We start from the raw sequence: 25,183 nt of genomic DNA on the forward strand, positions 1-25,183 counted from the left end.
CGCGTAGAAGAGCAGCCCGGACCGCCGACCGCCCACATCACCGCCCATCCACCGAGGACAGCGCCTGCAACATATAAACCCAGCATTCATGAAGATAGTCACCTAAACAATAGAAATGAAACAGAAACCACAACAAATTGAAGTCACAATTGAAAGTAAAAACCTACAATCAAAACAACATCCAAGTGAAATAGCAGCTCCACGGAAAAGAAAATGGTCTCAAGAAGACTTATCTACATCGCCGTCATGTTAGGCTAAAATCTGACATCAAAGCTTTTACCAGCATGCATGATAGGAGAAAACCATATCAAGAAGAACCTACAACCACCGCAGTCATGTCCGGTTAAAATCAAGCCAACTGTACACCACCATGCAGAAAAGAAAAGGATTATTTGAAAAACCACAGACACCACCGGCATGTCAGATTTAAGGATATCAAACTGCATGTTACCGGCCAACAAAGAGGAAACGAGTTTGTAAGAATCGATCTACACCACCGGCACATTCGTTTTAAGCCAAGTTTAATAAAACGGATAGTTGCAAATCGGAACGGAAACCTTGAAATAAATCAGAAATCAAATTTAGATGGGGGCTTGAGGAGAAAATAATTTCGGATTAACTGAAAAATTGCATTCGTGGAATACATCAACTATCAAACTTCTTCATAGTCACAGCCTACCCATCAAATCATATCCTTGCATACTGGCATCTTTCTACTGCAGCCTAATCAACATAACCTAAACTTCGCCGCATCTCAGCTAATAAGGAAATATCAACAATCCACATTAAATGAAGAAATTATTATCAACTTTAATAACAGAAGAAAATAAAACTGCAAAACAACATTAAAAATTTACCAACCTGATCAAGCCATCAGTCTCGTGCTACAATCATCACCGAAACAATCGCCTGGTATCATCTGCACAACTGAAAAACAGAAACAAGAATTATATTATCCACAGAAAATAATTATAAATCAGAAATAACATGAAATTAGCAGTAAATAGGAGAAAGAAAATAAACAAAGTTTATTTGAAAAAATGTGTAAATCTAACCTCGAAATACAGAATCAATAGAAAAATCTACTCAGAACCAAAGCCTGTTCGATAATTTTCTTCGTCCCACCAACCAATGTGTGCAAAATCCTAGAGTCAATGTATAGAATCAAAGCAATATCGTTAGTTAATTATTGTAACCTATCATTTAATGTGAAATTATAAGCAAAAACGCAACCAAAAATATATATTTATGTTAACTTGCACGAAATGCGCATGTTTTATGTCATATGAATGTATCTCTAAAAAACTCCAAAGAAAATGAAATTCTTACCTTCAAATGTGAAATTTACTACTGTTGCATCAAAAGATCATGAATTGTAATTCAAATTGATAAATGTAATCTTAAAGACTTAATATTTGTAACCAACATTGATAAAAATCAAGAAAGCCATTTCAAGTGTAACCCTGTTTGTACGCAACGTACTAAGCGCAGATAAGAAATTGCTCGAGTCAAACGGTAGACGATTGTCAAGTCACCGAAGTAAAATCACACTCTCACCCAATTTATGTAAAAGCCAGAATAACGAGTCGAAACCTGTAATAACTATGAAAAAATGATGAAAGTCTATATTTGTTGCAAATACTGTTCAAATCTTAAGAAGTAATATGTGAATCTTGTATATTTGTTATAGTTATGGGTCTACTCATAACCACCCGTGAATGGAAGTTGTGGAGTTGTTTTAATGAAGGATCCAAAGAGACCTCATTAATTATTGTATTTCGATTGTATCCAATGGAAGGAACAATCAATTATTTATTTTCTCGTAGCCAAAAGTGCACGATATATTGTTTTTAGTGTTAAGTGTGGAGTTTTCGTAGAAGTAGGAGATGAATAGTGTATTCATCACAATATCGGATTTTTCAAATAGTCATTGTTTCGACTCGTCTCCCAATTACCTATTTAAAATATCCTGGGGGCTTTTGTGTGATGAATCTTTCAAATAGATCTCATGAAAGAGAGAAAAATTGTGATTACCTTTTAAAATGAAAGAATTTGCTAAAGGAATAGTTAGCGACCGAGCGATAAAGCTTACTTATCAGTAACTGTATATTTGATAAGAGTACCGTTCTGTACTGAATATTTTTCTAGGAAAATTATTCAATAAAATTATAATTATTTTGCAAATAAAGCACAAATTATTTATGAATCGCTCACTGATTTTGAGGTTACACTTTGTTTACTATCGATCAGATGTTTTTAAAACAGTTCGAACGCAGCTGACTGATTCAAAGTATTGTCAAATGTCACGCTGGCTTCACGTAAGATATAATACCATCTCTAAAAATCAAAACTATCCATAAAGGATCAAGAATTTCAAATAAAAAAATAAAATGTATGTGTTATCGTTGAAATTATTTATTATTTAAGAAATTATATTATATGTCAGGTCTTATTGTAACTAAATAGGTCATAGCATGAAATTATATTATTGATAAAACGGCAGAAATTAATTATAACAATCTCAAACCTAATAAAAATTGTATAAGAATATTAATTTATCAATGATTTAATTCAACTGAACCACATGGTAATTAATCTCTTTGGCAGGTCTAAGCCAATCACAGTGCATAGAAATAGCACCAAGAAGGTGATCGTTAGAAAGCAACACATGTTAATCTATTATCAGACACCAACCCTGCCTTATCATTCACGCTAGCACATGTACATTGTATGAGAGGAACTATGTCCAGAAGATTAAGCAGTTTTAAGAATTACATAAATTAAATTATAATTGTAATTAAAGAATTGTATTCTACTGCTTGCCACTGACGTCATTTTACGTCACAAGCGTTCTACCAATGGCAAATTTTTATGCAAATTATTACATCGAGATTCTGAGAAGCAAGGTCTAGCCTAGAAGCTTAGAGAAAAGACAGCACTTCCCTTTTGAAATCCTCACCGTGCAGATCTCTTTTTATAGTTACCAAAGACCTATTTGTGAAAATTTCTTGTTCGATTTTAAATGTTCTATTTGTGAGCCGACATTTTAGGCCAATTTATTGTTATTTGTAAATTTCTGTTTTCATCAATCGATAAATTTAAAAGTTTAAAGTAAATTATCCCTTAATTAATTCGGTGAAGGAGATATTTAAATTAAAATTCCCCACGTGCTGAAACCGAAGCCTGGATTGCCGCCGATCAAACGATTTTTGATCTAAAGAAGAAAACCACGACCGCCAAGGAAATTCACGTGAGTTATAAGTTTTAAAAGGGGCCCCAATCTACGCTTCGAAAATATTTCAGTGCAGAAAACATAAATTTTTTCTTCGTTAAATTATTGGCCACGCCGACAAGCGCTTTTAGTTATTAAGAGCCTAAAATTTATTCATATTTAATTTCTAAGAATTTGTAGTTGATTAACTATCCTCCGCTGCCTGAACCACGACCCCGAGCAACTTAAAAATATTTTGTAATCATTTTTTTTTCACTATTTTTTCAAAACTGTTCAATTTTATCATTGTAAAATTCTGTTGAATCACGCATGTATCATGCAAGCACAAGAAAATTTTTAACTATTCTATTAATGCTAAATTATTATCACCTGTAAATCAAATTCTGAATCTGCACTGTATGATTACATATTTTATTATAATATATTTCAGTTTTGTTAATTCGCTTTCTGAGTTCGATTATTTCTTAAGCCTGTCAATTATTGTGTCTGATACGTTCTATATCATCAAGAACCGATCGAATACGATCCTTGAATAATTGAATCAAGCTGGATATTGGAACAGGTCTAAGTGGATGTAGCGAGTGGGGTCAGATCGAGATATTTATTCTTTGTCCTTACCTGCTCATACATCAGCTTTTATCTGTTACCTACCTCGACTTAGGAACGAATGCATCAATTGTACAGCAGAGGCAGCCATAGATCATATAAATTCCTACAATAGAGCTTAAAACCCGACAAGACTCTGTTCTCGAAATATATTCTGACGATATTTGGTTCAAATACCGTATTTTTTATCCTTCAGAACTTATTAGAGACGCAGTCCCGTAAATTAGCTACATCGGGATTTTTGCTCGACCTGTATGATTTTGTATGCTCATTCTTCACAGGTAATATTTTAAGGTATCCGTATTCAGTGTTTAGCATCCGCTACACTACTTATAAAAATTTCATCATTATACAATCTGTCATTAGAAGAATCAAGGGTGAGCGAGCGTTTAGGCCTCCCGCGATTCCGACAATTGTATGAATCTTGTAGTGAATCAATCAGTCTGGTGTTCACTCAGCGTCCACACACGCATTGCAAAATTTATAGCCTCTACACCATTGACTCAGTACAAGATTCACCCTACATGTGTGAAGCCGTTAAAAAACGCACCACATGATTTGCCGGCCCAACGTGAGGCATTTGGATACAGCACTACATGATTTGGCAAATCTCTCTGCATATGTGAGGCGAGTAAAATCACGCACCACATTGTCTATTATAGACTTATTCTACACCTTTCTCTTCGAAATTAAATTTTCCACAAGTTCTGTGAGAAAATATTTTGTGTTTATTTGTGCATTTAACATAGTAAATCTGCTTCAAACCTCAAAGGAACTTGTTCTTCGAGACTAAGTTTCGTATATTTCGTCACATATCTTAGGAATTACGTAGGCAAGTTCTCACATTTTAAGTGGTGGTTTTGGGGTTTTCTTGTACATAGGCCATTGTTGTTATTGTGTTTACCCTGCGTAGTGTCTAGATTGAATTATTGCTTTGCTTGTTGAATTGTTGAATTGTTGAATTTCTATTGCATTTGTATCAAATTCTTAGAATTCCATCCAATCAAGTTTTTGCTATCAGTATAATCGTAGCATTTCATTTTTATGCTTATGGAGTTATATCAATAAATAGGGTGTTATGAAAAAAAGTTCCAATAAGTCGGAGCGTGATTCTTCACATCAAAAGAAGGAAAAAAGTTTTAGGTTCGAAAATGCTTTGTTACCAAGTTATAAAGGGCACCTGCTGAAAAGAAGCCCTACGGGTCTTTGTTAGCTGTTAATTAAGATGTACAATTTAGTGTAATTTATGTAAAATGAACTGAGAAATTGAATAAAACCGTTTCCAGATCTGTAGCTATAGTAATTTTCAAGATATGTGACGAAATACGAAAAACTTGGTCCCGAAAAACAAGTTCCTTTAAGGTTTGAAGCAGATTGTACAATTTAGCGTGCTTTATGCAAAACGAACTGAGAAATTGAATGAAACCGTTTCCAGACCTGTAGCTACAGTAATTTCTAGGATATGTGACGAAATAAACGAAACTTAGTCTCGAAAAACAAGTTCCTTTAAGGTTAGAAGCAGATTTACTATGTTGAATGTACAATAAACACAAAATATTCTCTCACATAACTTGTAGAAAATTTAATTTCTAATAGAAAGATGTAGAATAAGTCTATAATAGACAAATGCAACCTTTAAAAATAAACCTCTTAATTACATACAAAACGCGTGAGAAATAGAGAGCTTAATAGATTTTTTTCTATTTTTCATGCGTTTCTGCGTTTTGTATGTAATAAAGAATTATTTTTTTAAGGTTGCGTTTGTCTATTATAGACTTATTCTACATCTTTCTCTTCGAAATTGAATTTTCTACAAGTTCTGTGAGAGAATATTTTGTGTTTATTGTACATTCAACATAGTAAATCTGCTTCTAACCTTAAAGGAACTTGTTTTTCGAGACTAAGTTTCGTGTATTTCGTCACATATCTTAGAAATTACTGTAGCTACAGGTCTGGAAACGGTTTCATTCAATTTCTCAGTTCATTTTGCATAAAGCACGCTAAATTGTACATCTTAATTAACAGCAAACAAATACCCGTAGGGCTTCGATTCGGTAGGGGAACTGAGATTCAGACGAAATCTTCCACTCTGTATAACTTGGTAACGAAGCATTTTCGGACCGATGTTAATAGGAACTTTTTTCTTCTTTTGATGAAAGGAATCACGCCCTGACTCATGTGCGCCTTTTTTCAGAACACCTTTATAACTCCTCTTGTCATTTGAAATTAGTATTGAATCAACCCACTGTATAATAATTAAACTCGTTACACCCCTGAAACTTATTTGCGTATTATATAGTTCACAACAAGTATCATATCAAGTACTGTAAGTTAGTATATATAAAGAAGATTTTGTAGAAGATTCAGTTACTGGTTTAAGTTTTGCGAATTCCCACTATCATTTGAATAAGGCAATCCACTGAACATTAGCCGAACCATGAGCTGAATGATAAGAGTTTAGGAATACTGTAATATCATATTGAAATAAGTTCTTCAATAAAATGGAATTGGATAAATGATTGCACAATAAATAATTACGTTCACATACATCATATACTGTATGTATACTGTATATCTATTCAGCTTTCAATGCGACCGGTCGTTTCGGCAGCTCCGTAATCAGTGACCTTTGCCGCTGCGCGATAATTCCTAAGACGAACTTTTATTTACTTGAAAATCTCATCATGTCTCAGTGCTTCAAGTGTGAAATAGATTTCATAGAAAAAGAAATCTCAGCCGAGTGTAGCGAGTGTACTAATGTTTTTCATCCAAAGTGTACTAGACTTGAGTCAATTGAAAAGTTTAAAAAAATGAACACTCAAGCAAGAGCCGTGTGGAAATGTGATAGTTGTAAGCAGGACAAAAACAATCCAGGTCAGTCATCGGACATTAACTTGAAACAATTTTCCTCTGATATAGTAGAAAATTTACGAAAAGAAATAACCGATTTGAAAACATTCTTCACCTCGAAATTGGACGACCTACAAACAAATCTGGAATCTATCAACACCAAAACAGACACTATAAAAACACAAATAGACACTCTCACACAAGAACACAATAGCTTGAAACTCAACTTTAACAACCTCGAGAAAGAAAACTTGGAAAATAAAAAACATGTTGAGAGACTAGAGAAAGAAATACATGACCTGCAGCAATATACCAGGAAAGACAATGTTGAAATTGTAGGTATCCCCGAAACCCAGGGTGAGAATTTACTGGCCGTCATGGATGCCGTCGCAAAATCGTTGAATGTGGAGTTTAAAAAGGACGACCTATCCATTATCCATCGGATGCCAACCGCAAAAGGATACACTTCCATAGTGGCTAAATTCTGCTCCAGACAGAAGAAGATGCAATGGATCACCGCTGCGCGTCAAAAGAAAGGCATCAAAACAACCGATGTGTGCGACAAGCTGCCTCCTTCAAATGTCTATGTAAATGAACACCTCTCTCCCTACTACAAAGGACTACTAGGCAAAGCGAAAAATCTTAAAAAATATAAAAAACTAGCCTATGTCTGGGTTCGTGACTGTAAAGTTTTCGTGAAAAAAACAGAAAGTTCTCGCACAAAAAGAATCATGAGCGATGAGGACTTAATAGTATTTCAGTAAAATGGGTGTTTATCAGTATTTTTACGAATATTAGCACAGTATTACATAAAATAAGTTTTCAGTAAAAATGTTCAATACTTCCATTAATATTCAAAATTTGCGCAGTAGGCTGGTTGTATTGATTTTTGATTTCTTAATTCGAAAATTTCCTTTTTTTATCACTTTTTTCTGCTTCTGAACGATTCTATTCTTACTTTTTTCTCCACTTTCTTACCTTATCTTATCTTTTTCTGCTTCTTTGTTTAATGAACAATAATTTTGATGATATTGATGATTCACTTATACATGGCAGCGTTAAAGATACAATTGAAATAGATGATTTCTTTTCATTCAATCCATTCATTTATAACAGTCAGGCAAATAAACTTTTTAATGTACTTCATATGAATATTCGAAGCATTGGTAGGAACTTCGATGAATTCCTTTATTATATTAGCAACATTAGTACTAGATTTCATATTATTGTTTTAACAGAGACATGACTAAAAGTAATGTGTTTACAAAGTGTGATGGTTTATGTGTGTTTGTAAGTAATGAGATAAAGTTTGATAGGATAGATGTCAATATAGAATCTGTTAACTTGATAGCTATAAAGTTCGAACTTGATAATAAATTGTATAGAGTACTAGCACTTTACAGATCACCGTCTCTAGATGTTAATGCTTTTCTTATCAGCCTCGACGCTTATCTTCGTGCAGAGAGGTCTGATAATTATTCTACCATGATAATAGGCGACTTGAATATAAATATTATCAATAATGATTTTCAAAGTAACGAATATCTTAGTGTCTTGCAACTTAACGGTTACAAATCATTTATAAACAAAATAACACGTTCACATAATAATAGTAAAAGTTGCATTGATCATATATTTTTCAAATCTAAGTCAGTAGAGGAAAACGATGCGTTTGCAACCATTATAAAAAATGGTATAACTGACCATTATTGTATTTCTTTCCATTTAAAGCTCGGTTCCAACACTCATCACAACCCTCCAAAAAATAAAAATACGCTAACAAAAATTAACTATGAAGGGCTAATGGATGACTTAGATAAGGAAAACTGGAATTTCATAGAGATGATCGATGGAAATAACATTGATGAAATGGTTGACGTTTTCATCGAAAAATTAGAATATAATCTTAATAAATACACACAAAAAATTGAGCTTCCGCATAGGAAAAGACCATTAAAAAAGTGGATTACACCAAGCATGGTATGTGCGATGAGAAAGCGTGATAGAATGGCCAGTAAACTTAAAAATCAACCTTTTAATGTAACTCTAAAAGAGCAATATAGAAACTATAGAAATAACTTGAATACCTTGATCAGGAATGCTAAAATAGAATACTTTAATAACAAATTTCAATTGTGCAGGGGAAATACAAAGCAAACTTGGGAAAATATCAGAGAGATTCTAGAAATTAAGAGAAATTCTGATACTGAACCAAACGTTGATGTTGGAAGTTTCAACGAGTTTTTTGTCAATGTAGGAGAAAAATATGCAACCAACCTGCGACAGAACATACTTAATCAAGAAGTTCCAACACCTTTATCCAATCCTCCTGTAAATAGTTTTTATTTATATCCTACAAATTCTGTTGAGATCGGCCACATCATAAATACTTTGAATAACAATGCATCCCCAGGTTTAGATGGATTTACAGGCCACTTTCTGAAACAAATTGCTCCCTATATTGTTAGACCTTTGGAAATTATAATAAATAGTTGCTTCAGTCATGGATACTTTCCAAAACGCTTCAAAATTGCTAGAATTATACTAATACATAAATCGGGTGATAAATCAAATCCAGTGAATTACAGGCCTATTAGTTTATTAAGTAACCTTTCAAAAATAATGGAAAGACTTTTAAAAAAGAGATTGATGGACTATTTGAATAAGCAGGACATCATAGCAGCGAATCAGTTCGGATTCCAGCCAGGGAAATCAACTAAGGATGCTGTTATGTTGTTAGCAGATTTAGTTAACAGGAACTTCAATAAAGGATCCAAAACAGTTGCAATATTTGTAGATTTAGCTAAAGCTTTTGATAACATACCTCACTTAACTTTGATAAATAAGTTTGATGGCTGTGGAATACGTGGACTGGCTAAAAAATTAATTTTGAATTACCTGGAGGATAGAATGCAAATTATGACCTTAAACAATAGAACAGATACACGCAAGCTGAAAAGCTATGGCCTACCTCAAGGTACAGTCTTATCTCCCTTATTGTTCCTAATCTATTTAAATGATCTCCTCAAATTGAATATTCCAAACACAACAAAAATATCTTTCGCTGATGACACAGCGTTAATATTCACAGGTGAGTCATGGAGGGAGGCATATGAGAATGCAAATAAAGGTTTAGCTCTGGCCAAGGCATGGTTTGATAATCACACTCTTACATTAAACTTGCTTAAAACTAAATTTATTGCTTTCTCCCCAACTTCGATCGGCGAGCCACCTCCTGATCTCTGTATTAGAATGCACGACCACAGAATCAATACCCCTATATAGGTGAGACAAATTGTTTGTGTCAAAAAATAGAAAAAATAAATTCTATAAAATATTTAGGAGTAATGGTTGATTGCCACTTGAAGTGGAATTCTCATCTAGAGTATTTGATTTCCAAATTGAAATATCTGATATCGGTTTTCTACAAAATAAATTTATTGAATGATGTGAACATAATAAGAACCATCTATCATGCCTATGCTCATTCTTTGTTTCAGTATTGCATAGAGGTTTGGGGTGGTACTTTTGACTCCCATTTCAATAAAATCTTCGTTTTACAAAAACATATAATCAGGGCAGCCCTTGGGAAACCTAGACTTTACCCTAGTAAATGTCTCTTCATAGAATTTGGAGTTCATACACTGAGACAGGTTTTTGTTAAAAACATCATAATTCACATAAATAGAAATAGAGAATTATTAACCCTAAATACCAATCCCTATAACATTCGCCCTTCAGTAAACAATTTATTCAATACATCATTTAACAGATTAAAAATAAATAAACATCAGTTCTCATTCTATGTAGAATTTTATGCCAATAGAGTCCCAAATCATTTTATAACTAGCAAACTTACAAAAAAGCTTCATATAGAAATTGATGAGTGGATCAAGAGAAATATTTATTTTCATCTCTGCTGACGATGAGCTGTTGTTTTCTTGGATGATAATGAAGATGTTCCTATTAGGTTGATAATTATTACGTTTTAGGATAGTTTTTTCTATTTTCTAATATTATGATGGTAATATTTGTCCTATTATATGTTGCTCTATTTTTGATGCATCGAAAGCCAAGTGCTTTTATCTCTTTGTTGTGATTGAATGCTTATTGTCCTAAAAATGTATTCTCATCTTTAGTTCATTCATTTATTTATTCAATTTGCCTTTTTAAGATTAATTTCGAAAAGCCTAGTATCTCACGTTAACTTTTTTCTATGTCATGAGTGAATTCATCTTTATTTATTTAATCTTTCCATCTTTAAACTCATATTAAATTGTCTAAAATTTAAAGCCTTACAAAACTCTTTTTTGTCTATAAATAAAAATTATCTCTTTTATTTTATCCTTTCATTTTAAGCTATTCATTTATAAATTTATTTTTTTTCTATTCTTTTGTTTTTTGTATTGAATCTATTGCTGTAAATGCTGAAAATAGAAAATGCTTTCCTTGTAAAATAGAACTCACTGCTGGCGCTCAAGTTCTACTTCTGCCGGCAGTGCCAAAAAAGGTTAATAAGGTGCTATTATTAGGCCAAGATAGGCTTACAAGTATTTTTATTTGATAATATTATACGTTGTATTGTGTCAAATTTTGTATGTATTGTTTTTTGCACTTTGTTGCTTCAGTCTGCATAAGAATTTTGTATTTGTAATTTGTTTTTTTGGCAATAAATAAATTCTAAATTCTAAATACATAAATCATATCACTGTACTATGTGATTTCAAGGAAATCAATTGAATAAACTCAATTGAATGTTATAGAAAAAGGAAAACCAACAGAATAATAATCACAAACGATACTTCTGTTGCATTCAGGTCTGTTATTGAGGTATTTCCTATATTCGGTTCTAACCTTACTTTACGCCCTTATTTACATTTGAGGACGAAGTTAGGGCACAGCCGGCCCTCTCTCCCACTTAACCCTTATATTAAAGTTTAATAAAACTATAGATATAACATTATAAGTAGATATCCTAGATATCAATTACGTTTTTCGAATAAAAAGAATCAGTACGAAAATATGTATTGAAAACATGGCAAGACATAGAGAGATTGATTGATTATGCAGATTACAATACAGATAGAGAGAGAGAGAGAGAGAGAGAGAGAGAGAGAGAGAGAGAGATTGAGGAGCAGACAAGGCAAAGAGAAAAGTTAGGTGAGAAATATTGTGGGCGTATGAAAGTAAATGGTGGTGAGCTGGTGGGTGGGGTGGAGTGATTGATTCTTGCTCGCTCCAGTTGCCTCTCATCACTCCACATCTGCAGAAAGGCTGCTATTCAAGTTGGCAAATTGTGGGCTTCTCTATCACTCATCAATGCATTCATTTTTTATCACAGCTAATTTTTCGCTTTAAAAAAAATCACTCAGGTTTAAGGCAAACGTCCAAAGGAACAGACGCTGGGAAAATCCCTCCTCAGGTTCCATAATATTGCAACGCACATAGACGAGGATTTTATTCTAGATGGTTCATAAAGGTTCGTGAGCACTCATCAACAATTTACTCGTGAAATGTATTTTTAACATTACTCACTTGCTGATTGGGAAAACACGTAGCAGCAGAATTGAACATTGAACATTGCAACAGTGAGTAATAAAATTAGCGTGTTTAATATTTCTTGTACTTTTTAATTTTCCACCTTCTTCCAAGGAAGCTTTCTAATGCTTTTCATAGGATGTTGGAAGAGAATAAGTCAGACGAGTTGAGAGAAAAGCGTTCTCTATAAACATGTATGTGTAAAATACAGGTAAATTGGAACTGTTCATTCTATAGCAATTACTACTAGTATTGATTGAATAGAATAGAAAAAATCATTGAATCAAACAAGCTACCTTGAGAAACTGAGTAGTTATTGGTATTATAACAATGATGTTCGAATGAATTCCCTGTTGAAAATTTAATATTATCAGCACTCTTTTTCACAACAAATGGAAACAAAATGTCTATTCTCTGACCTGGTTTCCAGGTTACATAGAATCATGCTAGGATGCGAGTTGGTTTTTTGAGCGTAGTACTGTTCTGCTTTTCATGACGTTGTGCGATTTAAAGAAATGAAATTCCTCTTTCTTCCCAAGAATATTGATAAACTTCTTTAGAAATCTTTGATAATTAATGAATTTCACAGAGGATTTTCGATATTTAGATATCGATATTTATCTCGATATTTTTCCTTTGACCATTATGAGTGCAATAGAAACTACAGTAAGGTACTCGTATAAGCATTTTTTTCCAATTAGAAAACTGCAATTTTTCGGGAGAAGCAAAATCCAGTATTTACCAGTAAATCAGTCGAGATACCAGTGATTACCTGAAACTTACTTCTGTAGCAAAAATTCCAATTATCCTTCGTTATTCCCATTTATTTGAGAATAATGTGAACGGATCGTCATGCTATTTTTATCGCTTTTTCTTTTATCGTTTTCATATTCCCATCATGATAAAAAATTGTTCAAGTTATCCATTGGCAGCCATATAGGAATGGGAGGATTGTGGAACGATTTATTTGGATATGATTAGTTTTTCTGAGAAAATCCAAAATCAATCCTTTTTACTTTCCTTGCCCTATTACCATAGGTAAGGAAAGTATTGCTTTCCGAAAAAAATTAAGGTACACCAATTTTTCTAAATTTCTGTACGTTTCAAGGTCCCCTGAGTCCAAAAAAGTGGTTTTTGGGTATTGGTCTGTATGTGTGTGTGTGTGTGTGTGTGTGTGTGTGTGTACACGATATCTCATCTCCCAATTAACAGAATGACTTGAAATTTGGAACTTAAGGTCCTTACAATATGAGGATCCGTTACGAACAATTTCGATCAAATGCAATTCGAGATGGCGGCTGAAATGGAGAAAATGTTATCAGAAACAGGGTTTATCGCGATTTTCTCAAAAACAGGGTTCATCGCGATTTTCTCAAAAACGGCTCCAACGATTTTGATTAAATTCATACCTAAAATAGTCATTGATAAGCTCTATCAACTGCTACAAGTCTCATATCTGTAAAAATTTCAGGAACTCTACCCCATCTATGCAAAAGTTGATTTTAGATTCTCAATAATCAGGCTTCAGATACAATTGAAACAAAAAAATTAAGTGGGAACGATTGAGCGTAAAAATATCTAAAATCAATGTTCATTAACATTTTCACCTAAAATTGAAAATAAGCTCGAAATTCGAGAAAATAAGATTATTCAATTGCTAACTGTTGGCAACTGTTGATCTATATATATAAAAGCGAAATGGCACTCACTCACTGACTGACTCACTCACTCACTCACTCACTCACTCACTCGCATAACTAAAAATCTACCGGACCAAAAACGTTCAAATTTGGTAGGTATGTTCAGTTGGCCCTTTAGAGGCGCACTAAGAAATCTTTTGGCAATATTTTAACTCTAAGGGTTGTTTTTAAGGGTTTAAAGTTCGTCTTTTAGCATGTATATTCTTCTTCTCCCAATCTCTTAATTATAATTGAAATTTCAATATCATATGTTACTATAGAACTATAATCTAGATAGAGTACCTCTTCGAAACAGTTGTTAACTGGCAACTAAATTAATAATTTTGTCAGGTTGGCATTAAGTTGAGTTGACTTTTTTAGGTTGGCACCAAGTTGAAGATTTAAATGCATTTATCGCAGAAAAATTGATTGGGCACTGCTACTTCAATCCTGGGAATATTATATTACTAGCCGTCAGGCTCGCTTCGCTCGCCATATCCGTTTAGCAAGACGTTGAGTCTGGACCCCCGACTGGATTGTTCTAACATATGATAAAAATGCTCAAATGAAAAATGCAGGCGAGCGAAGCGAGCCTGCTGATCTCATTCTCGGACGATCCAGTCGGGGGTCCAGGGGGCGGAGCCTCCTGGCTAGACGGATATGGCGAGCGAAGCAAGTCTGACGGCTAGTTCTATTATATTAAATCATTCATTATGAAGAGATAGCAGACTTGGTGTGTCTGCAGCGCTATTGTCCTGTCACCAGCTGACTCAGATCTTAGAATAGTAGACTTGAGATACGCGTTTTAACACTAGCGTCAGTTGATCAATTCACATAACGGCAAGGAAAGTTATGTGTGTCTGCGCAACACCAGATTTTCAATGGTGCCTACGTGGACACTAGATAGGACTTCTAGGTACAGCAGTTCATATAGGATATTGAAGAGTACAGCGTGTTCATCATTAATCAACTCAAGTATGCTCATCAAAATTCAAAGCAATAAGGGAAATTGCTGATATGGTTTGATAAAAATAGAAATCAATATATATCTTCTGTAAAAATACATTTTTGTCTAGTGCCCTGCCTACTATTTCTGTAATCAGTTCATAGTTCATTGTGGTATTGGAAATTTCGTTTGGGGGTTGTAAATTGATGACCTCAGGTCGAATTTACATAATAATAGCCTTCACCAGGCGTTCTTCGATGACTACGAGTCTATTTCTGCCCCTCCTGAGCTTCAAACAGAGCTTCATAAGAGCTGAGGTCTCAGGTGCCCTCACTTCAGTTAGCCGATCACGTACTAATGTACGAATGTTTCGCAGACAAATGCTTTCTGCTTTTTGTGTCGGAGTTGAGTGGGCTGAGCTCGAGTTAGAAGCTGAGCACACTCAATTGGCCATTTCGAAATAAGCCTTATAGCTAGCAGCCGACTCAATATGCTCGAACTCTCCCTTTTCAGCGGGGATTTACATTCTATCTGAAGAATGGTGCAACCGACTTGCCCTTATCCGATAGAAGCAAAGCCTGGTTATTACATTTGCAGAGAAATGGTCTGCGAGATTCGGATTCGTATGTGTCATGAATACAGTTTTCCACCACTACATTTGCTGCCCGATTTGAGGCGGATAACATCCCTGGAATAAATCCAACATACCTAGCTGAAAAATAACTTAATGAAATACTTTAATAGATCTTCTGAAATGTATGTTTTTCCTCCTTCCCATATTAATAAAAATTTGCAATGAAAATGCAGTTTTCCAGTTATTTGTTATTCTGTCTGTACTGAAATCTTGTAATAATGCAAAAAGTATATATAGCTAAAAATATGTTTATTTTATTCATCATACATTCCCTGATCCATTTGGAAGATTCCCAAACCATATTAGAAAATAGGTTTTTCCAAGATACGTTAGGTAATCTAAAACTGGAAAATCCCCAGTATGGGGATATTCAGTTGAAAAGCAATTTAAAAAAAATTGTACACGGAAAATTTAATCCGAGAGGAGTTGAAAGACAAGTTTATTGATAATTGATCGTTTGAAATGGAGTTTATTATAATGGTGAGCGGCACAAACACTAGACTGAAGCGATGAAATAAGTTGATATCGTATTGCCGTTGATTGAGCAAGTTAGTGGTGGTGGGTGGTAGGTGGTAGCAGTAGCAGTAGCAAGCAGTAGGTAGCTTTGGACGCTTCACAATATGCCCCTTGATTTCCCTACAGACCTTTCCTCCCTACTTCTCCTTTCTCTTCTTCTTTAACAGTATTCTTCTGTAATCAACTTTAGCTTTCCACTTCATCTGTCTTTGGACAGATCTGACTGCAGATAGGTTGTCCCCAGACATCGGCCGACGTCACACTTAGCACTTTCTGTCTATCTGCGTCACCCTCGATTCATTAAAACTCATCTCTCTTCCTTTTCCCCATACTTTCTCTTCTTGTCTTCCTTTCATCTTCCCTCTCCAATCAGTCACCAGTCATTAAATTTTCTTCCCATGGAGTTCACTTCGTTAGGGCACTCCATTTGCTTGAAGAGATAAATAAAAATTGAGGCGTATGAAGCACTGATAATTCAGTTAGGTTGTTCCCTCTTATCACATCGCTGCGTGACTTTATGTGGAATGAACTTGGATCTGCAGACCACATGCTCGTTATCTATATCTCCAAAGGGAGACTTCATCGAACTCTCAAATTATGCGATGATTATAACTCACTCATTGACTTCAGTTTCATGAGGATGAAATGTATCATTGTAATTTATAACTGGCTGACAGAAAATAATTTCGCTTGAACAAGATTTATTGAAGTGAAGGGAATATGCGTGCTTATTGATTTTTACAAATATATGTTTTTCATTGTTTATTCATATGTATCAAAAACATGTACTCTTTTTTTCTCTTTGATGCATCAACCTCATTTCATCTTCTTTTATTTGTTTCTCTTCCTCCTTGAAATAGGCTAAAGTTTTTCATAGTATTATATAATATTACTTTCTTTAGGGAATTTAACAGCATGAGTTTTCAATCTAGAAAGATCCACAGTACACGCTGTCGCAACCCAATCACATCCATACCCAATTGTAATTACTTTTTTGATTGCTTGTTCCACTTTTTAGCATGTAGATTACTCCTTGTGCATGTTATCAGGCAATTCAAATAGCAGTGCGTTGATTTACATTATATGCCGTACACAGTGTGAGCACTTGCATTCTATACAGCGTTAATTCTCTTTGCATTCATGCTCGTGTAAATTCACTGTTGACTGCAGTCACAGGGCAGGAGAGGGTGAAGTTTGCGTTTTGTGTTTAATTTGGCCTTTCCTTGGCTCGTGCCCTCTCTGGCTGACGACCGTCCTCGCCCAGGCTGTCAGCTCATTATAACAGGAACAAAGCTTTGTGGTCGCTACAAGTGCTGAGCTGCTGACTGCTGACTGCTACTGACCTCGTCGATGATATCTGGTGCGCAACAATAATAGAAGCCGTGTGCAACGAGCATCGGCAAAGGCAAATACTTCGCTTGATGAGAACCCCACTAATCAAACCAGCCAATATGCATTCACCTCGGTCTGCGAATTTCCATTGTAGGGATGCCTTTGTAACTCATTAGAAGTCTGGAGCTGAGGCAAAGCTAATGAGTTTATTGATGTGCTGGTATAATTTATTCTTGTATTTACACTACCGTCATAAACATCTAACTGGAAAACAACATGACCACTGTTCAAGAATGTATCCCACGAAGTAAATATATCGAATACTTACTGGCAAAATTCGGTGTGAAATATGCTCCAGAGATGCTGTGAAATGTTGTATTTTTGCATGTGAGTGATATGATAAATATCACATGACCAATCAGTCTCTATGGAGACAAGCTATAATAATAAACAGCTTAAATGTTATTAGCCTTATTCAGGACTATTCTGTTATGTGATGTACACGAATTTTGATTTGATTAAAGCTCTTAGTTTGGTTGACAAGATTCAATTATTATTTCATGCTGTTATAATTTATTCTGGTATTCATATTCCCCTCATAAACATCTTACTTGAAAACAACATAGCCTACTGTTCAAGAATGTATCCCACGAAGTGAATATATAGAATACTTACTGGAAAAATTCTGTGTGAAATATGCTCCAGAGATTCTGTGAAATGTTGTATTTTTGCATGTGAGCTGCTTATTATCGTGAATAATTAAATGCAGATGAGTTGGTTTACTCTTTTCAAAAGATTTATAATCAAGAACAAGATAAATAATTTCACTTTTATCACTTTACTCCCCCATGATGTTATAATGTTCATTTGTCCCGAAATGCTTGAAATACATGTAAAAGGTTTCTTGTACAAATCATTAACAAAATAACTTTTTTGGACAGTTATGATATACAGTTAGACATTTATAACAATTATCACGAAGGATTATACTTCATTTCACTCAACTTTCGAATTGGTGTAACGAATTGTGATGAGATACATTTCACTATATTCTAAAAGTTGCATCAATAGAGATATTGTTGTATCGAGGTATTCTTAGTATCAGTTTAACGGGCTGAGTCTTATTCAAATAATGTCAAAGGAATACTGAATAAGTAGGCATACGTTATAACAAGGACTTCGTTCAATCGGGTTTCCAGTGCATTATTCTCTTGTAATTTCAAATTAATTCTATTATATGAAGCGAGCAATTTCTGTATGTATGTATTTATTTGTGTATACATTTATATATGTATTTCATAACAGAAGACACTTTGAAATTTGTAATATAAATTAAAACAGGAGACACAAGACATAAATAGATTGAAAACACTTAGAAACGGAAATTTTCGGAAACTGAGTTTCCTTCCTCAACCGAGCAGTGAGTCATATGTTTTACATATGTATTTATGTATGTCCAACGGATCTCGAAACCGGTTCTAACGAATTTGATGATATTTGCAATATAGGAGGCTCTTGACATAAAATTCGATTGCATAAGTTCTCATTCCTGGGAAAACTCGCTGAAGGACATAAAAAGGATAGCCTTATAGTTATTCATCCTTGGAAAAACAGCTGATAATGGAAGATGCGAGTGCCTGTGTGGGAGTGAGACAGAATTATGTTCAGCTGTTGAACTATTGCAATCAATCAGCATATGACCTGATCAACATAAATGATTTGTTGACATGACCAAAGTTATGTTTTTATTCAAAATCCATTTATTTTTATTTCTATTAACACAAATATTGTAGCAAACATAGTATATAATTCTAAATTAATGTACCTACATCAAAATTTTCAAAGTTAATCATTATTTTACAGTTTTAAGTAATTAGTGATTGTTATTCAATTTAGTTTGTAGAAAATCTAAATTCGAACTTTTCTGTTTTCAAATGTTTGGACTGAAAATTGGACTTAAATTCGAAAGTGTATGGAACATAACCTACTTTTGGACTACATTATTTATAGTGTATACATCAACATTCGGGGAAGAAACAGTTTTGAGCTGTCCCTGTTGTTGGTCCTTCTCCAATCATTTTGGAGAATTGTGTTTTGTGTATCAATAAATAGATAAATAATTTTTACTATGCTTTTATGCTTCCATGCTTTTGTACTCCAGAGCGAAGCTCGGTGCCCCGATATTTATATATTTCTAGAACAAGAAAGACAGGCATTCCGCTTAAATCAGTCTTCACCACTATTAAATGTTTTTAATAACTCTATGGTTGATCAAAATATGGTATTTAATGTTATTTTTCTATGTGTTTGCAGGCACGGTTGGCATAAACGACTGTTCGCTGCGCCAATTCAAGTGTGCCAACGACAAATGCATCCAACAGCAGTGGGTGTGTGACGGAGAGGATGATTGTGGAGATGAAACTGACGAGACTGCGCCAGAATGCAAAGGTCAGTCCACTACCACTCATTTATTCATTAGTGATTTTTAAACTCCAGCTTCAACTCGGATCCTGGGATCTCAATCAATCCTGATTTCGATTGTAGTTTCATCGTCACATTCATAGTTATATTATCTGGTCATTCGAATTCAATTAGCGATTTAAGCATATACGTTGTATAGCAAATTTGAATAGATGTTCCATCACATTCTTGCTCAGTAGTGTTATTTATTATACGAATGATAAATGAGAATATTGCAAAACTTTTCGTGAATAAAGTCAATAGCGACAATTTTCATTAATGTGACGACGAATTTAGTAACTTTATCTATCTGTATTTGACTTGTACTTGAGAACTCCAGAATTAATTCAGCCTGATACTTATACAAGCTGTGTTCGCATTAGTTCAGAGTGACATCAACTTAAAATACAAATTCAACTTAATATTAAAATCTGTTCAATATAATCTATCTATTTCTCCAAAAGTACTATCAAATCTGATGTAATTCTCATAAAATTGAATACAAGCAAATGTAAGACGATGTCGAAAGAATGTGAATGAATTATGCCAATTGAATTCGATTTTCCATGTGGGCCTATTAATGATAATTTCCATAACGTGGTTAGCATTGTTTGGGGTGAGTTGGAAGCACTCTGATAGTTACTCCCTTACTATCATCACAGGTCCACATCACACGTTCAATTATTCTCCAAAGCTTCACTGTTAATGATTCATGTTATCCAACAGTTAATTTAAGTAGATGAATATCATTAATCGCAGCATACATGATCCCAATACGATTTTCCACCTCACTTTCACCAATTTGAAACTTGTTATTAGGGACACTCAATAAATATGGAGCAACATTGAATACCAACACATATTGTGTTGAATTGAATCAACAACAACACCAACGTCAACGAGTGTGTCGGATATTGCAATTGACTACAATAATTTGCAAATTATTGCTGACAAGTAAATATTGATGACCTCGTGCGTGGTAACAAGCCAAATAAAGTGCGACTGCAGTGATTGGTGCTTGAGCAGAGCACGCAGCAGCAGCGAGGCAGCTTCTGTCTGTTTGCACCGCCACCGCGTGTGTTGTGTGAGGCTCGTGATTTGTTTCTAGATCTGTTTAATTAGTTGATTACTGAGACACGGTTGCACGAAATTGAGGTTCCTGTCATTATCGGCAAAGCAGGCGCTTGTTTACGGTGTCGGCGCCTACCAGCGTCATAATTCCGACGTCGGTTATGATTATAAGTGGTTGATGAATAATTGTGCTCGTAGTCAACTGGAACTGTTTTGATTTGACTCGCTGCCAATCAGCACTATTGCCGATTACTGCCAGGATTATACGTCGCATATGGGCCCACGGCTGTTGTGTTGATGAGTGGCCAAATGCATGCTAATTCAACATGCGAGCTCTTCAAATGAACAAGCCTTGTTTCTCTATCAGTAAAAAAGCCCACAACTCGAGCCTAATGAGACTGAGATTCTAATGCAATTATATTATCTGTATGTGGTCAACTCCGAAGAGTGTAATTAGATTAATTTGGATTCGTTTCGTTGAATTGATAATTTGGAGTATTGAACCTGGAGTTTTCATATAATTTGCTGTCAATTTGACTGTGATTTCTATAATCGAGTTTCGGTAATGATGGTCCAAATCACTGTTTATTTTCAGACTTGCCGATAGATAACATTGAATCCACTCCTCATCATACTTTAGTGTAATTATTATTCTTGAATTGGATGCTCATTTATTCAGTCTTCTCTTGAAAAGTATCAGTTTTCACAAAAGATTAAGTCATGAAATATTCCCAAAAAATATTCTATATCAATGAATTAGCTCAAATGTACTCTTAATAAAATCTGAATCAATCACCATAAATTAGATAACTTCTTGGTGCAAAGTCAAGTATATAATTTAAATATATTGTGGATGCCTCCTCTCTCAATACAGTTGCAATAATAATTTATCACACAGACGAATCATTTCCATGTGTGGACCAGATTCTATATTGAATATTAATTAAGTATTCTAAATCAGTTTTATTGTTACATGCAGTATCGTACGAAGCCACTCATCTCTGTTGAATAGGCGCATTTATAATGATGGGTAAGTAGTTGTTTCTAATTTCAATAAGAAAATGTTCAAGAAGGGCTAGTGAGTATTTAATATCGCAGCTCGGTGTACAGCATAATTGTAATGGCGAGTGCATTCATACTTGAGTAATTTATGCACACTAGTATAGAAATCGAAGCATTGATCTTATCGTGCAGCTCTGTCAGTTGTTGCCACGGACAAGCCTTTCAGGTCGCTGCTGTGTTGGATGTGGGGGGGGGGTTGATGAAGGGGTTCGGTGGAGTTCGGGCTGTGACTAACTATGCAGCGAGCAATTTCAAACTGACAATAAATTTGGGAACAAGGGACCCGATAAATTTAGACTGGTCGTTCAGCGCTAGCACAGGGACGGCGCTCGCTCAACTATGAAATGTTTGTGTCTGTGAAATGGTCAGTTGGTACCCGCTGGAGTGGCTGGTTGGGGGGGGGGTACGGAAAACGATGCACTATTCTTTCCCCCTGCAATAACGCGGTACCGTATCAAATCGAATTTCCTTTGTTGGTCGTTGAGTTTTCCCTTGGTGGAGATCTCTACTTTATAATGTTGCCCAAGTGGATTTCAAGCTTTGGTTCTATTACGCTGAATAAAATTATCCGATGCCGGAAAACTTGATCCCGCAAACAGAGAGGGTTGATTGCACCGAATCCTAATGATCAATACTGGATGCAAACGCTCAAAAATAAAAACACAATATGGGGGAACTGCACTGAATTGAATACAGAGCGGTGAGGTTTTAATAACGTTATTGATCTTATTCCGCTGAAGGGCTCATATTGAATGAGGAAAATTTTATTAATTCCTGACAGAAAAATCACTTTATTTACTATCAATTCACAATTTAATATGGAGTTTGGCTTCTGTCTGTTGGATAATCTATCCATATCGAATCTATCAAATCATGAATTTGAAATTTTATATGCTCAGTATAGTAGTTATTTGTAATTTACATGATTCTGAATGACGATGATTCACTTGATAGTGTAAATGTCAAATTGAAGGTTCATGAGGGAGAATAATTTTGCCCTGATTCATTTCAGTGACAAAAATAATAATAATTTTGATCTATATGTATATATATTTCAGCATTCCAGTCGTCTTTCTGGAATGAATTCCAGAATGATCCACTTATTGCTCCTAGGAATAGATGGAATGAATCTACCAAACAATGTGAAGGAGATAAACCGATTGGTATTCTTGGGAGATACAGTTTGTTGTCGTGGAATAACTGGGAAAAAGTGACAGTATTGAGAAAATAGTCTCTCTTGAAAAACATGCAAATATGCCGAACAAAGCAGTGGACGCCTAGAGGGCGTCAAATATATATCTTACCTTCATCTTCTTTCATCATGCCGTATTTTGCTGTTATTCTCAGTTGAAAGGTATAGAAGCGCGTGCTCGCCTTGGGAGCTTTACTTTGGGAGGAAGGAGGCAGGATAGAGCAGAGCAGGTTGTAGCGGAAATGACAATGAAGGAGAAGTATTGAGAAGGAGACGGACGTGCGAACAGAAAAGCGTGCTTGAATAATGTTTGTCGTCGGAAGGGTAGAAAATAAAGGGCGGAAAGTAAAGACGATTATGCTAATGTCTCTTCTCTCTTAGACTTCTGACAAAGGCTGGGAAATATCGACTATCGAAAGAGGAATATTGACGCGGCAAGCCGAAATAGGCCAACTGTGTCGGGCGAGAAAACACGACGCAAACTTGGTTCTTCCGAGAAGGAGGAGATGTAAGCCTCCATCACTATAGTTACCTCTTTTACCATATATATTATACTGATGCTGTGACGTCTCCTAAATTTGAATAACGCAAGCCGCTCAGCACAAGCCGAATTCACATCGGTATTCATTCCATCGGGCTTTGATAAATTTCTCATTTACAATTCATTCTATTCTGGCCTGACAAATAAACAAGCAACTAGGAGAGCCAAACAATGTTGAATCTATTCTGTTGAATAATGCTCATTGAGGCAAACATTCTAGAATTTATTTGAAATAATGCACAAGAATTGGAAGTTTGTTCTATCGTAGAATTTAGGAAAACGGCTGAGATAGCAGAGTTAATATAATTCCAATTCTTACATATCTTCGGTGAAATGTGTCGCAACAAACCAGCATTTAGAAATGAAATGCTTAGAGTACTCCAATTCTCAAATATGCGGTTGAGCGTCAAATTACAGTAGTTTGAAATTGGAAAGCGCATTTGGGAAAAATGTAGAAGGATGAAAGGACTGGCACCAAAAAGGAATCACCTAGCAATCAAGAAGAAGCAAATCAGCATATTGAGGAGAATTTTATCCTAGAAAAACATACTTTCCTGTAATCCGATTTCTTATTATGATTGTACTTCATAGACTTTATGCTCTGTATTCGGAAAAATTTGCATTCATGCCAATTTTCATCCCTTCTTCCCAGTATTATTACGATATTTGTTGATTTATAAATTTCACTTCTTAGCTCTTCATTAGACTGCTAGAATATTCTTATTCCAGGAATACTTGTATTCCGAAGGAGCATTCAAGGAAAATTCCCATTTTCTGCGTAACAAATTTCAATCCGTTACTTGAGAGTCAGTTCTTTTTCCAAACCAACCAGTCTGTTTTCGATTTTGATTTTCTTCGTCTTTGATAGTTGTGTTTGGGAACGAGTCACTTTGGTACTAATTAGAAGATTAAATTTCAATAGACACGTTACAAGAAGAAGAGTAAGCTTACATTGAAGTATCACCAATATAAGATTTAAGCCTTTGAGAGGCAGTAATGAGACCTCATCAATAGTAAAAAAATACTGTGAACTCGGGTCTAATAATTCCTTTGACAGGACAGTTTCTGACGAACACAAATCGCTGTAAAGCGGAGGGAAATTTATCGCGAAGTGAATTTTCATCAAAACCCATTGCATAAATCTACATGGAGTCCTGAGTATCCAACTGAAAATAATTGGATCCACCTCATAACTTTTACGTCTCATTGTTACCTATTCGAAGTTAGTATTTTTCCAAGCATTATTTTTCCAATTTTATTGTTATCAAGAGAACTTTAGTCTGAGCAACCTCCGACTTTGAGGGATATGCGAGCAGAAAAATGACGGGAGATCAGCCAATTACAGTGATAAACAGAGTCATAGAAAGAAGCACAGTTGACAAATTGTCGATCAGACTCAGTCGATTCAGTGCTTTCAGTGAGGAAACTAGTGTGCATGTATATCATGAGCTGTTGAAAACTAACAATAACTTAAGACTACAGAACGCTGTTTGCTTTAGCACGGCAACTTCGCCACCGCTGTAT

At 34.9% G+C, this 25,183-nt stretch overlaps 1 protein-coding gene across 5 annotated transcripts in view; it reads left to right on the plus strand.

The window, feature by feature from the left end:
* The window catches only part of LOC111048868 (very low-density lipoprotein receptor), a 351,720-nt gene that overhangs the window by 117,816 nt on the left and 208,721 nt on the right, over nt 1-25,183 (plus strand). For all 5 annotated transcript variants that reach the window (XM_039421293.1, XM_039421295.1, XM_039421294.1 and 2 more), the window contains one exon: nt 19,647-19,781. In XM_039421293.1, the coding sequence (XP_039277227.1) occupies nt 19,647-19,781 (135 nt within the window). The remainder of the gene's footprint in view (nt 1-19,646; nt 19,782-25,183) is intronic.

The sequence above is a fragment of the Nilaparvata lugens genome, chromosome 2 (genome assembly GCF_014356525.2).
Source record: "Nilaparvata lugens isolate BPH chromosome 2, ASM1435652v1, whole genome shotgun sequence".
Lineage (NCBI taxonomy): Eukaryota > Metazoa > Arthropoda > Insecta > Hemiptera > Delphacidae > Nilaparvata > Nilaparvata lugens.